At 41.3% G+C, this 15,624-nt stretch overlaps 1 protein-coding gene and 1 long non-coding RNA gene across 12 annotated transcripts in view; one reads left to right on the top strand and one right to left on the bottom strand.

Moving 5' to 3' along the window:
* LOC112586855 overlaps nucleotides 1-6,079 on the top strand; it is a 168,279-nt gene extending 162,200 nt beyond the window's left edge. For 2 of the 3 annotated variants that reach the window (XR_006553255.2, XR_006553257.2), the window contains 2 exons: nucleotides 3,678-3,825; nucleotides 4,000-4,135. This is a non-coding gene — a long non-coding RNA (uncharacterized LOC112586855). Of the gene's footprint in view, nucleotides 1-3,677; nucleotides 3,826-3,999; nucleotides 4,136-5,946 lie in introns of those variants that run through there. The other variant, XR_006553256.2, reaches the window with a different exon arrangement.
* Nucleotides 6,080-7,758: 1,679 nt separating this feature from the next.
* The window catches only part of SGCD (sarcoglycan delta), a 1,096,788-nt gene continuing 1,088,922 nt past the window's right edge, over nucleotides 7,759-15,624 (bottom strand). For all 9 annotated transcript variants that reach the window (XM_044947411.2, XM_044947410.2, XM_044947415.2 and 6 more), the window contains 2 exons: nucleotides 9,511-9,634; nucleotides 7,759-8,153 (listed from right to left, as the gene is read on the bottom strand). In XM_044947411.2, the coding sequence (XP_044803346.1) occupies nucleotides 7,980-8,153; nucleotides 9,511-9,634 (298 nt within the window). In that variant the 3' untranslated portion in view covers nucleotides 7,759-7,979. The remainder of the gene's footprint in view (nucleotides 8,154-9,510; nucleotides 9,635-15,624) is intronic.

Here is a 15,624-nt window from a genome sequence, read left to right on the forward strand (position 1 = left end):
TCTCCAGGAGTGCGTTTAGCCAGCACAGAGATGGATGGTTCCCTGCCTTCCCTTTCTCAAACCTGATCTCCTGAAGAAGTGTGCCTCCACTTTAATGTGGCCTCAAAAAGAGAGAAACTTGACTGGGTAGGCGGTTAACAGATGGCAACTCTATTACTGCCTCACCAAACACTACCTATAAATTAGGTTAGTTTTGTGTCCATCCCAAATTCAGGTTTGCAGACTCTTCCTTCTACTTTGCCAAGATCTCCTGTGTCTGCTAGGGAACTTGACTGCTGTCTCTGGTGATGTTAGTTCCATGAGACCCTTTAAAGATACCCCTTCCTAATTTGCTGTTTGGACACATACATCAGTAAAAGAAAATCCCTGAATGACTTACCCTAAAACAAGATATTTGACATTTTTAGTTCATCCCTTTACTAAGGTTTAAGAGGTGGCAGAGCCACAGGAGCACGACAGGACCCTGGTTAGCACTGGGATTGACTGTGTTAGGAGCAATGAGAGGCTCTGTCTGTAGCCCTCCAGGGGTCAGACATGTGATGTGGAGAAAACACAGAAAAAGCAGGACAGACCCACCCTCTGCCACTGTGCCACTGCGAAGCTCTGGGTGGGAGCAGGCTAATAGGAGCTGCACAAGGGCATACCAGTTTAACCTGTTCCGATTGTCCCTGGCTGAGTTAATTCTTCAAAATGATTTTAAGTCTTTGAACTCTTAGAGATCAAACCCTGATCCCTTGGCTTAGAAAATGAAAGTGCCCCAAAGCCATGACGTTATAAGGAACTTCAGATGCACTCATCTGCTCCCTTAGTCACTGGAATGCCACCAACCTCTTTGCTGAATCTAGGACACTGGTGTCAGCTGTACAAGTTCAAGGTTAAAGTGTGCCGCTGTTGCAACAAGAATTGGCAGGTGGGTCCCCTTTCCAACTCAGATCAATTGGCAATGATGGCCTGAGTGCTTTGGTAAGAAAAATTCTGCGCATGGGGTAGGTGGAGTTATGGACCATTAGTGATGACTGACCAGGTACAGGGTGTGAGACTCAAACCATTATCCCAGCCAAAGGGGCCAGCTTGGTCCTGAACGCATGGTGCTAACTGAATTCTTGCCAGTCTTATTTTCTTGTAGGGAAATACAGACAGTTGAATTCCTTTCTATTTGATTCTCTCCTGGAGTCTTGCCACAGCTAAACGTAGGGAAGAATGATAGCCAACTGGTATCAAAGAGCTCACCTAAAATAAGACATTTGTCTTTTGAAGTGAAATACAGGGGAAGGAGAGTTGTGTGAGCAGAAATGCTTATTTGTGTAGCCTCAACTATAGATCATTGAGGATTAAAGTTTAATTCTTAAATGTAAGGCTGACAACCCAGGCATCTTTGAATTCATAAGGAGAAGGAGCCTGATTTAACAAGAATCATAAAGCAAACTATTTGTTTTTTTTGTTTGTTTTTTTTTGTTTGTTTTTTTTTTGGTACCAGATTCTGTTACTTAGATCTTCTATATTTTTACCATAGGTATCTCTCTTTCAGTGCTGGATGCTGTCACTCATAAGACAAGATAGAAAGAAAGGAGATACAGTTTTATAGTCTCATCCACACAAGAAGGACTAGTTTAAAAACTGGTAGGAGACATTTCTTAACAGCTTGACAAATAGCTTGACCTGTTGGTGACTTCACAGCATAGTGGTCTGGAGTTAGACCCGCATTCCCGCTGTGCCCTTTTCTAACTAGGGACTTTGAGCAAGTTTCCCAGCCTTTCTAAGCCTCAGTTTCCACATCTGTAGACTGGAACTATAATGGAACCAAACTCAAAGGATTGTTTTGAGGATGAAATAAGTGGATGCATATAAAAAACTCCGCACAGTGGCCGGCTAGCACACAGTGCTCAATGAATACTAGTTCATAAAAATTATCATTATAATTGGAGAAATAGAACCCAGCTCTTGCCATGTTTTAAAATAGGCTGTGGGTCCAAGGAGATCTCTCTGACCTTATGTAAGAGTCATGGGTGTGATTTGAGAAGAAGGTTCACAACTTGCTCAGATCCTCAAAAGAAACTATGACATCCCCCCAAATGTTAGGACTTTGTGAATTATATAAATATGGAGACTAAAGAAGCATCAGTGTTTTCTTGGTCATCAAATATCTTTTGCCCTCAGACAGTACTTTGCTATACTGCTCCTTTGTAACCTATGGATCAACGTGGGATTTAGGAAATCTGGGCTGTCTCTGATTTCACCAAAATAATGCAAATATAGAATTAGGCTGTGAAGACAATAAAGAAATGGGATTACCAGATGAGTCTAGGAGTGCAGAATAGATTTTAGGTAAGACAGGTCTTCTCTCTTGTCTGAAAGAGGTCAGCTTGTTTTACTGTCTGACTTTAGGTCATGTTCAGTGATGGAGCAAAATCCCTTCACTGTCTAGTGAGGGGGTCCACGTGCCTAACGGGGTGTTTTGGAATACTATTCTGGTTTCCCATTGCTACAGCTGGATTTGAACTCTAAAAATACTTCCTGTTGACAGTGTTTTCCTTTGTTCAGTTGAAAACCTCCTGGAGGTAGAACTGATCACCACTTGTTGGGCAGAAGTTAAGAAGTCAGCATTGCTGTTGGTATGTTTAAGACTATTTACTGATGGGTTTGGTTAACATCCTTAATACTGTTCTGACATCACACCTCTTGTTGCATCCTTTGAACTGCTCTTTTTTTCAGGGGAAGATGCTAATATCCTACTCAGTTAATACCTAAAAAGAAGAAGATGTGGGGTGGGATAAAACCGAAGAAAATAGCCCATAGATCATGGGTCACCCCCCAAGGGGATGTTTTCTTTTATTCTTGTGCTCTAACAATACTCAAAACGAGGACCTCCCACAAATAATTCTTTTCCCTTTGCCATTCAGACCTGTCTTGAGAAATTTCAAGGACTCCATTATGAAGAAAGCTTTTAAGAACCATAGAAATCACATTGCTTTTGAAAGTGCTAATGTGTGCGGTGTGCTGTGCTGGCTGAAGCAGCGGGCTTCAGAGCGCTTTATCTCTTATCAGTGGTTTAGCTTTGTGAATGAGAAATTCAGAGGCAACTGTGTAATTTGAAATTCTGATTACCACAAAGAAAGAGATGCATCTGACACCCCAGTGCAGTAGCTTTGACTATTTTAATGGAAATATGTTGGGACTAGGGGGAGCCTTCCACTGAGGAAAAAGTGATGAAAGACCAAAAGAGAGACATTTTATCTTTGAGATAAAAGGCCTGTTTTCTAAGGTTGTTTCTTTTATTATGACTTTTCCCCTCTACCTGCTACTGGGGCGCCATGCAAATGTTTCATTCCAGGAACTGCTTTGTTATTCTTTTTGTGCCTAAGATTTCTCAGAGCAAGAGAAATAGAGAAAAGGGGTCATGTTTACAACCTACTTAAACAGCATTTTCACCTTTCAGAGAGCCTTAAAAAAATAAGGATCTAGTGCTTAAATGGATCTGTTTACTTCCTTGGTTCAAACATCAGGCTACCTTTGCCTAAAATAAATCAAGATATTCTCATGTAGCTGCTCCTATGAAGGCCAGTTTAATTCTCTCTTAGTTGAATCCAGATAAAATGCTGAAGAACTCCTTTAATTAATGTCGATTAGGGTCTGGTAAATGGTGGGTAAAAAAATAAACACCCTTCTTTCCCTAACAGGAATACTACTACTTAGAAAGAATCATGGTGCTACTTTAACAATATTGAATATGAAGACCTGGATTAGCAATAGGGGTGCTGACTGAAGGGACAAATCCCTGGGAGGAACCTGCCTTACCACACAGAAGCAGAGATTTTGGAATTCAAAGTAGGTCTTTCCTTTACTCCTATTACACCAGACAACAAAGACCCAGATCCTTGGAGACAACATCAAGGCAGCCTTTCCCCCTGACCTCCAACTCCCCAGCAGTAGCTTCATGAAATACTTTAAGATATTTCTTTGAATATTTCTAATTATTTATTGGTCCTGCCAACTCTTCAGGCCTGATGTAGTCATAAGAGAGCAAGTCTGCTGTGGGTGTGAATAACTGAGGTGATGGATGCCAAAACGATGTGTTAAGTCAAAAATATTCTTCAGAGGACCATGGAATGGGCGTCTTTCTGGAATATGAGAAGGTGAGATAGAAACCTCTAAGCAGAGACTGCAGAAATAGTCTCTTCAGGAAAGAGATTCTAGATATAAATCAAAGGACCCCTGCTTCACTTCATGTCACATGATGATGCTGACCCAACGAACCCCTATATATTAAGGATCCTAGGAAAACTTTTTGGAGGATCACAGCTTTCCTCTTTCACTCAACCCTTCCCTAATTCCATCTTCCGTCTTCCCAAGAATCCTGTGAGCCTGTGTTTCTTAGACAAGTGGATATCTTTTATGTGCAATGGAAGGTGGAACATCTTTTCTATAACCACATATTTATATTCTCAAGCATGCCTGGAAATGTACCGCTATCAGCTGCTTTCTCTCCTGCTGTGTCCAACACAGATGAGACTACACATGACCTCTATGCCAGGTGTCAGCAAACTTTTACTGAAAAACCAATTAGTAACTGTGTCACGAGTAACTGGGCCACGAGGTTTCTGGCACAGATACGCAACCCTGCTGGTCCAGTATGCAATCAGCTATCCATAACATGTAAGTGGATGGATGTGGCTGTGTTAAAATAAAACTTTATTTATAAAAACAGATGATAAGTCCCATTTGGCTTGGGGACCAGAGTTTGTTGACCCTGTGCTAGAGTCAAGACTCAAGCAATCTTTGGTCTGTGGTGCTGGACATAGAATGAGAATCAACCAAGGGAAACTGACCTAAATCAAGTTAAAAGCCAGTTCAAGTTTATAGGTTCTATCTCTTGGTAACAGAAAGATAAAGCTTCATATCAAGTTTCCACCTGACTGATGACACCAAAAGGGCTTTTGAAAACCTCCTTCGTACTAGTCATTTCTTAAGACTCAACTTTAACAACTTATTAGCAGATATCCAATAAACCAGGTGCTAAACATTTGGAGATGAAACTTTCCTGAAAAATATTAAAATACTAGAACTTCTAGAATACTGAAAATTCATTTAAGCTCTTCATTTTGCTACCCACTCCTTAATATTCTGAGAGATGTGATTGTCTAGAAGATACTGTATATAAAGATCAGAAAGCATTTCATTGTTATAAATTAAAATTATCAGATTTTAATGTAAAAGAGATTTCTTTTTCCAGAATTCAGGTGAAATGTTTTGTCATGATCAGGGACATAGAGGAAGTTAGGGGAAAAAATGTACATTGAGGACTTAATATGCATTTACCAAATTCTAAAGTCTGAACTGAAATACATAATTTAATCCATGCCAAACTTCCTGCTCATTACCTATATTGTAGTCACTTAGCACAAATGAAAATCAGAATTTTATATCATGTCTGTCCCCATAGGTGCTTGATTTCTATTCTTGGTTGCTATTATTCTTTTTATTCTATTTGTGATCTGAGTACCTTTAGGATTAAATTTTGCAAATGGGATCACACCACTCTTTTTTATTGGCATAAAATTCCCAAGGTGTTCCTCTCAGACTTTTCATTTAACAATTAGAACAAAATTAGATGAAAGAGCTCAGTGAACCTTCTGTTTCTTTGTCATCCTTAGAACAGGTACTTGAGATGACAAAATGCAAAGATGGTCTCTGTTTAAAAAAAAAACAACAAAGCACAAAAACCCTTTGCTTTCAGGTATGTAGCCACAAAGGACCTCATAACTACTGTTGATCTGAAAGACACGGGGTAGATGCTCCGAGTTGCCAAGGAGGGCCTTTCTTGGCTTGGAATAACCCTGGATATTGTACATGCAGATTCTGGCAGTGTGATTCTACATGATATAAATAGTACTGAGCCAGAGCAACTGGATTTTTTTTTTTTTTTTTTTTTACCATTTTCTTTTTTAGACCCTAATGCTGAAAAATAAGCAATCATATGGTCTCACCATTGAGCAACCCAGTTCTTCTGTATGGACATTGAGGAGGAGTGACTGGAGGGAGCCCGGGGTCCAGAAGCCAGCAGAGCCACTGGTCAAGCTAGAACCATCCTTCCTCCCCCAACTGCTAAGTGACCAAGCAACACACAGTTTGTTTTTACCCCCCACGTGTACAATCTCAGCCCCCTGATGCTTGAGTGTCATCTCAAAAATACCAAACCTCTTATTCATTTTCTATGGCAAATGTCACCTCTGCTTGTGAAGTAAGAAAAAGTAGAACCCTGTTGAGGAAAAAACAAATGCCATCCAGGCCTACAAATACGACTTCATTTAGGATTGTGGGGCCACTGCTTGCCAAGTGGCATCCAGGGAGGTAGAAACCAGTTATGTCTCCCTTCCAGGCTCCTCGGAGTCCACATCTGTCAGCCACTTGGTTTGTCTACCAGCTTTTAAGATGCCCGGTCATTATTTTACCCTTTCCCTCCAATCACCCAAAATAAACTACAGGTAACAACAAGATAAACAGGATGTGCTTCTCCTTGCTGAGTGCATTGACGTAAGGCACAGGCACATTTCCCCCTCTTTGAACAGAGACGGTGTAATCTCCTGTCCCAGCACAAGAGCTGGCCAGGGTGACCCTGGAGCGTGATGATTAAAGTGGGGTGATGGGAGGTAGCTGATGGCGGGAATTAGGGAGCTGCTGCCATATGCAGGGGAGCAGGGACCACTGGGCACAAGGGGACACAGCGATTCTAAGGAAGACACTTGACTCTTGAGTAATGTTCAGTGAACATTCCTGGGGGCACATGGTACTTCATGGCTGTGATTCTTGGGTCACTATTCTTAGAGAAAACGGTCAACTTAGGAAAATGAATATCCGAATACTGAAAAACTATGTAAGAAGAATGGAGGCAGAGTTTATGCATGCCTTTAAAAATAAAAGGCATGCCTCTAAATTACCTACCAGTCCCCAGAAACATATTTAAAAATAATTCTGTTCCCTATGCCACTCTTTGACTTCCACCTCCAAATAGCTTCTCATGAGGGCAGGGGGTTCCACTCTTAAAGATTTGGATTGACCTGATCATTTTGGGTAGGAGCCCGCTGGATAAAAGTTAAAAGTGAGGATGTAACAGATTTTGAGCCATTTTTTTCCCTTTAAACAGAGACATATCGGCCATTTATTCTTAGTCTGTCAGGCCAGTGAGTAGCTTCCAGCCGACTGAGGAGCAGCTGTTATCCTATTTTGTGCTGATTTACAGCTCCTGTTTTGACTGTGGGATAATATGCGAGTTTGAAGGAAGGAGGCTAGCAGGAGTTGGGAGAGTCATTCAAACTTTGCTAAAATCCATCCTCCAGATTCCACAACCATGAAAGCCTGGGTGCATTTGGATGCCAAAGTAGCACAGCCAGTCTGAGTTCCTCTGTCTGACTTCTAGAGGCATTTGACTTGAAGAGGGAGAGGATGGCTGGCTGTGTGAAAGCTCATAAAGGGAACCAAGGGTCTGCTTTTACTACAAGGGTCTTAGCCCCTGAGGGCAACTTGCAAATTCCCGCCATCACTGCCTTGTGATGACACGAAAAGAAAAGACAGGCTGTTACTCAAACATGTAGCGGAATATTCAGTAAGTGTTGATACACTGTGCGGTTCAGCAGGGTCTGGAGAATATTAGGCCCAAATTAGTGTTTTGATTTTATCATGTACGTGACAGGGTTGGGAGAGCAATGACAGTGGATATCACAGGGTCACCCATGGTTCCTTTTGTACTGAAACCTCATTTTATACAGAGGATATATATATTTATTTATATATATTTATATATATTTATATCCACCCATACACGCAAACACACTCACGCATACACACACGCACGCACACGCGCACACACATACACACAAGGTCTTTGATAGGCTTTCCGTGTTCTAGTAAAAATAGCTGGCAGCCAGGGTCTAAAGCCAAAAAAGGCCTGGATGCTGCCGGCAGAGTCCACTACAGATGGTCTCTCACAGGCAGACACTTGTGTTTATCTGACAGGTGGAACCGGTTCCTGCCTGGGACAGGAATAACCTCCCGTTGGCGCAGACGCAGATCTCGAACACCTTCTGCCTCGTTCCTGTGGGCGTATAGGATCCGTGAGGCAGTCTAGGTAGTTTGATTTTCGCAGCATCTAACTTAATCTAAAGAGAGGAAACAGGAAGGAAGAGTCACTTATCCTCTTGACATTCCAAAACAGTGGATAAGAATGTTCAGTTGACATCGAACGAGCACCTACTATGTGCTCAGCATTGTTGACGCTGGGCATTCAGAGATGAATAAGACAGGTCAAGTCTCTTCCCTCCCAGAGGCTTGTATTCTAGTCAGACAGTGTTGCACTGGCAACATCATGTATATATTAGTATTTTGTAATAGTATATCATGTGGAATGTGAACGGATTCCTAGAGTGATGTAAATTTGGAAATGGTAGGGTAACAATTTTCTTTACTATTCTCTTTTCTTTGACATTCTCAGCCTCTCTATACATTTAGGTATGGGGTGGGGCTTCAAGAACATGCAGCACTTCGTGCTTAAATGTCAGGATTATAATTGATCCCTCCAGCGTCCAGATCCTGATAGCTATAAATTGCATCTGTGATGTAGTCACTCCTTCTAAATGTGTGTGGTTTGGAGTCTGCAGCTGTCTGTGGAGACAGTTTTGATAACTGAAAGCTCTATCTGACTTGCTCTGTTAAAACAAATATAGCACATGCCAAACCAATCAAAAGTCGGGCTTAGTGAACAGAAGCAGGTGGAGACTGATAACCTCTAAGGAGATATGGAAAGTGGAATAGAGTTTTGCTTTAAAAACACATTTTTCCTCTTAAAAAAAATCTTAAATAGAAAAATTCACTTATGAATAGGATGAAGGCATTTTCAAAAGTTTGCATTTGAATTGTATTTTCTTTGGGGATTTGGCTTCCCTTGCTTGCAAAAACACAAGCAGCTCTTCTGTTCACCAAAGTGAGACTGTATTGGGGTAAGAGAATGAATATATGCCGCCTCTCGTCTCTTAGCTTCTCATTGCCTATCTAAGTTTTGACTTGTTCTGATTTGGGATAGCTGTTAGATCTTACTTTTCCATTTTTGGTGAAAGTAGATGCATACACTTAAAAATGACTACAAGTAAACTAAGCCTCTCTTTAAATAGTCTCGTGTGTTTTACAGTTTAATTTTACCAGCCAACTAAATCTATTTTAAGGTGATGAGAGGGTTTGGAATTAGCATTCATTTTTACAGCTGTCCTTATAATTCTGTTTTTGTAATATGTGCTATTAGCTCAGCACTTTACAAATAATAAGTCATAACTTGTATGGGTTGTGGGTTTGGCTTATAATTGTGCTGTTCAATATATGTGATCCTGAAATAAAACCTCCCGATTGGCTTTTTGTTGTTACACTGTAGGATCAACTTCAGAGGCAAAGCAGTGATGTGTCTTAGAAGACTTGTTGGCTCATTGGAGCTGTGTCTCTCTGGGCTTCTGGCCCTCTCACGCCTACCTCTCCATCTTTGGACTCCAGTCTCAGCTCTGTTCTGCAGGTGGCTTCCATGTTGCCAGCTTCTGCATTTATTTCTACTCCTTTAGGGGCCTCCATCACCAGAGACCGGGTCGGGGACTCCAACCTGAAATATACACAAGACGAAGAGTCAGGATCGCATTTCACTCTTTTAGTAAATTTAGGAGGAAGCTGATGCTTCTGAGCATTGAGATGACACTTCAGTATCTGATGAGAAAGTGCTTCTACCTTTGCTTCACACGCCTGATCAACTTTATTAGGGTGGACATAGCATATCCGGGCTTTTTCTTCATTGCACATCATAAATATTGTAAGGAAGGTATTCCAGGATCCTAGTTTTGTTCCGTCCTACACCTAGTTAGTTGTTGCTTCATTAGCATGATTAACCAAATTTTTACATAAGTTATCTCTAGAGTAAGGCAGTTTCAAGTCTAAACTGAGATTCCTGAAATTGGTAGGTATTCTCTCCATTTTGACCTACTTTCTGTGTCTTCCAGGGAACAGGTAGAGGTTAAGAAAATAGACCTAGGAGTTGGACATGATTGACCCAAGCCATGGGGCTGCTATGGTATGTCCTTGGAAAGTCCTTTCCTCCTCTCTTTTCCAAAATTTCTCAGAGCCTCAGTTTCCTCATGTTTAAAGTGCTCCAAGTGGTGCCTGGCACATTGGAAATGTATGATTAATATGTGTTAATCACTACTATTACTGCTGTGACCGTTGTTATGACACTTGCAAGTCATAAAGAAATCTCAGGCCTTACTCAAGTAGGCAGTTGTCAAAAGAAGACTCGGGATAGATAAGTTGTTGCTAGGAGTGAGAGGGAAGTGATTTAACTATAAAGGGTAGATGCTTTTTTGGTGACAGAACTGTTCTCTGTCTTGGTTACAGTGGTAGTTAGGTACCTCCATGTGTTTATAGAAACCGTTTGGACTAATTATACTATCCAACAGTGAATTTTATTGTATGTAAATTAAGTTGAGAGAAAGGAGAATCAGCCACACTCTGTGCTAATTATTGGCACAAAAGAGGATAATGCTTCATAGAAAGTTTTTTGCCTATCTTATTTTATGCAAAAAATATGAACTAAAACTCATCCTCTAAGTATTCTAGATTTTAACACTATATCACCCAGTTGAATTGAGTGAAGATCCTCTTCCCTGTTACAAATAAAATATTTGAACTTAGAAAGCATAGCCCTCGGCAATGGCCACCAAACCACTCTAAATCAGATCAATTTTCTGCATTTATATTTCTCCACTCCTAATTTTCAAACACTTTGAACATGTTTAAAAGGAACATCACATCATTCTCTCTGCCAACCACTGACTCCATGTTTTGCTTCCACCAGCCCCCATGGGTAGGGCACATTCTCTTGGGCATCAGTAAGTGGCGAGAAGAGCAAGGCACCAGTGAAGTGCCACCCTGAGTGATTCCAAGCCATATTGTACAGGTGCCAACAAAGGGTTCTTCTCCATTTCCCAGGTCTGGGGTCCCTGAAGTCTCTAGTCCTCTGGAAAGGACTGGCTTGAGCTTCTCTTTCAGTCCTCCTTTCCCTTGTGACCTCACCCCTTTGTGTGTGGCAAAATCCCCCATCCTACCGCTTCCTCCTCACAAGATCTTCACCCAGTTGGTGCTGAGCTGAGTATGGATCCATCTTGAATTATGGTGGACTTCTTTTGCCTGCGGTTTTTCTCACTAGAACATCTGGGCAAGGAAGGGGGGTCTTGTCACTAGAACAGCAGAGAATGATGTCCCTGCAGTGCAGCCTTGTCTAGGACTTAATCCAACTCAGTCGAGCTCTTCCTATAGCCTACTTCTAAAATCTGCCGATGGTTTTCTGCCATTTTCTTTGCTTCTCTCCTATATGGTCTGGCTGACTCATACGCCTTATCCTAGCATTGTCTAACCTTCTGTTTTCACTAATATTCATTCCATGGCATAAACTTCCCTTCTGACAATACTGCCTACTCACCTCCACATTCGTTCACCATCTTCTTAATGGCACTTCTCCACCTTGCCCAGGATACAGTCCTCAAACCATCTTCTCTCTTTCCCTTTCCTTTGACCTTCTCTCCTTCCCTTATTACAATGGTTAACTCAACTTTTTTAAAAAAAATGGAGTATAATTGCTTTACAATGCTCTGTTCATTTCTGTTATACAATGAAGTGAATCAGCTCTATGTATACATATAGCCCTCCCTCTTGAACCCACCCACTCCCCATCCCACCCCTCTAAAGTCACCACAGAGCTTCAAGCTGAACTCCCTGTACTTGATACTAGCTATTTATTTTACACGTGGTAGTATATATGTCAATCAAACTCTCCCAAATCGTCCCACCCTTTCCTGCCCCAGCTGTGTCCACATGCCCATTCTTTACAACTGACTCTCTGTTCCTGCCCTGAGAGTAATTCATGACTTCTCCATCCTCAATATACTGCTGCTGCTGCTGCTAAGTCGCTTCAGTCGTGTCTGACTCTGTGCGACCCCATAGATGGCAGCCCACCAGGCTCCCCTGTCCCTGGGATTCTCCAGGCAAGAATACTGGAGTGGGTTGTCATTTCCTTCTCCAATGCATGAAGGTGAAAAGTGAAAGTGAAGTCGCTCAGTCCTGTCCGACTCTGAGCGACCCCATGGACTGCAGCCTACTGGGCTCCTCCATCCATGGGATTTTCCAGGCAAGAGTACTGGAGTGGGTTCATCTCTAATCTGGACTACTGAAACCTCAAAAGTTTTGTGTCTAACTCCTCCTGTTTTTTTCCCAGTGTACTTCATGCACAAATATATCTTCCTGAAGTCAGTTCTGAATATGCCACTTATCAAAACCCTTGCAAGTTTCTTAGAAAATACAGGAGCTACTGGACGTATCCAACCATTGACAGCTTGGTCTGACCTATTTTGTTAGTGATATTTCTTGCCACAAACCTCAGCCATGCTTTATTGAATACTTACCAGGTGATTGGCTCTGCAGGAAGTGTTTGATACTGTTTATCTCTTTTGGGTATGTGTGTGCTCAGTTGTGTCCGACTTTTTGCAGCCCCATGGGCTGTGGCCTACCAGGCTTCTCTGCCCATGGAGTGTTTCATGCAAGAATATTGGAGTGGGGTGCCATTTCTTACTTTAGGGGCTCTTCTTGACTCAGGGATTGAACCTGGATCTCCTGCATTAGCAGGCAGGTTCTTGACCATCACACTACCTGGGAAGCCTGTTATCTCATTTAATCCTGACAAAATCCTATGCCTTCAGCACTCCTTTAGTCCTGGTTGTACAAGCAAGGGAGACTAAGGTGAATGACTTGCTAAGGTTGTGCATCTAGTAAAAGGGAAAAACCAAGATTCAAACCCAAGTGTGTTGTCCAGTGTATAATATCAGTGCCAGGAAAACTGGACTTCTTTCCTGTGCCCACGCTTTGTAAGTAAATGCCAACTCTCTCTTCACGGAATTAGCACTTTTATTTCCAAAACCAACCTCTGTAAATAAGGGTAAGGTGACAGGGAAACTTATTTCCTACCCTAAATGGTTTTCACAACTTACTGAAATGGTTGACATCAGTGACATCAGATTCAGGATACAGTGAATGTGTTCCTATTTGCTGTATATTATTCAAGGTGAATGGCTGATACAAAATGATAGTTGAGGGGAAATTTTCAAGATAGAAAAATGATGTCTGGAGCCTGGAGAACTTTATCAGCTGGAGCTTTGGCTTTTCAGACAGGCTTAGGAATTCCCTTTACTCTCACCACCTCCTGTGGGCTTTGAAATCAGCAGGAGGGCTCCCAGGCCAGAGAAGTGAACTTAGAAATGACAGCTGCCTCTTTCCCTCTTGCAGCTTTGGAAGTGACGAGAAACGTGGCTACTCTGCTTCCTAGATTCAAAGGCTCCAATAAGGTAGAAATGGCAATTCCTTGGCCACAGAGACCAAAGGGTAACTGGCTTTGTGTTTCAAACCCCATCTTAACATCCTTTATTGTTCAGGCAAACTTAATAGTATGCGCACATGCTAAATCCTTCCAGTGTGACAAAAGCTCCTACAAGAGCCCTGAAGGGCCTGCACAGAGCAGATAAAGCACTCTTGCAGTGATTTCAGTCAATTTCTGACCATAGATTAACAACCATGACTCTACTGCTTAGTTGGTTATTGAGCAGGGAAAATGGAGGGAGGCTTCCTCCTGATTTGGGAGGTGGTGAAGACAACTGAGGGTCCTGTCGGCTCTTTGAAATGAATACAGCTCGTGATAGGAGCAAATGTGACTCCTCTGGGAGGATTGAAAGAGCCTGAAAATAGACACAAGTCTAGGAGAGGAGGCCTAAGGCTAGCCTGTGCTGTTCAAAACAGTGGTTCTCAAACTTGAGCAGCAGAATCCCCTGCCAGGCTCCCCTGGGTTATACACAGTAGGTTCAGGGTGGTGCCTGAATGCCTGCACTATTGGCAAGTCACAGGTGATGTTGAAGCTGATAGTTGGGGGACCACACTTTGAGAACCACTACTCTGAAACAACGTTGTCATACCAGATGCCCACAAAGACTGGCTAGGTAATGTCAATGAGTGACCCATGAGAAAGCTCAAAGGGAAACTAGGCTCTGAGCAATCATAGATGTCAAGTGATGGAGATGCTTTAAACAGGAGGCAGCTAATATTCTAATCCGGCCTATTATTGCCAGGGCTACTGGTGGAAAACAAAAATTTTTTTCAAATCATTAAACTTTTGGAATTGATGCAAAGATTTCTCCAAATATAAATATAGTAAAAAGGATGACATTGCCATAGATCTTGTGTGTGTGTGTGTGTGTGTGTGTGTGTGTGTGTTCACTTAGTTGCTCAGCCATTTCCAACTCTTTGCAACCCAATGGACTCTAGCCCGCCAGGCTCCTCCATCCATGGGATTATCCAGGCAAGAAAACTGGAGTGGGTTGCCATGCCATCTTCCAGAGGATCTTTCCAACCCAGGTATACTCACCACCTACTTAGGAAAAAAGAAAATTCTTTGTAATTCCCTGAGCTCCTTTTCCTAATTCTATCCATTTCCTTCTCTCAAGAGTAACTAGTACTATGAATTTTGCTTACTGTTTTCTTGCTTTTCTTTGTACTATTACATTACTACATTTGCCTGCTTAAATGATAAATTGTTCACTATCATGTGTTTTTGAGCTTTATGCACAGAATGATTCCACTTAGTGATTTATTTATTTTTGGCCTCAACAGTTTGTTCCTGACGAACAGCCATGCCTGGCTGTAATTTATTTGATTCCCTCGGGTTAATCACACATCATGATTTATTGTTCATCCTTTTGCTGGACATTTTGATTGATCCCAAGTGTTTTTTTCTACTAAGTCATCTCTGATGTGCATCCCGGTGTTTATTTGTAAATTTTCTTTAGGACACACAGGTGAAGACTGACATTGCTAGCTCCTAGGGTATGCTTATCTACAGCTTTATTATTTTCCCACTAGTAATGTATAGAGTTTATTCTATTTATTCTGTTTATTCTATTTCTTGCTAGCATTTGATATTGTTCATTATGAAATGAGTGTGAAATGGGATGCTATTGTCTTTTAAATATGCATTTCCTAGTTTAGTAATGGAGTTAAGCGTCTTTCTATTTGCTGGTAAGCCATTTGGGACTCTTCTTCAGTGAAATGTCTTTTGTTTTTGTGATTTTGTGTGAATTGTAATCATGCTTTATGTATTCTGAAAAATAATTGTTTAGCAATTTACAATTGCTAAACAATTGATATGTATTGATATGCGTTGATAATTCCTTCTTTTGAGTCAGTAGCTTATCTTTTCATTTTATGCTTAGCATCTTTGGGTGAACAAAGTTTTATATTTTAATGCCAAAAATTTTATTATCTTTTCCTCTAGCATTTGTGCTTTCTGTGTCTTATTTGAGAAATCCTTCCCTACACTGAAACCATCAAGTTCTTCAATATTATTTTTAACACTTTTATGTTTTGCTAAGTCTCTAATTCATTGGGTATTCATGTTTGGGTATGGTCTGAGGTTGGGGGTAAAAACAGATACTGGTGAAGGATCTCAACATCATATATTGAAAAGCCTGTATTTAGTTCTTTCATAAATGATGTTGCCAGACACTT

The sequence above is a fragment of the Bubalus bubalis genome, chromosome 9 (genome assembly GCF_019923935.1).
Source record: "Bubalus bubalis isolate 160015118507 breed Murrah chromosome 9, NDDB_SH_1, whole genome shotgun sequence".
Lineage (NCBI taxonomy): Eukaryota > Metazoa > Chordata > Mammalia > Artiodactyla > Bovidae > Bubalus > Bubalus bubalis.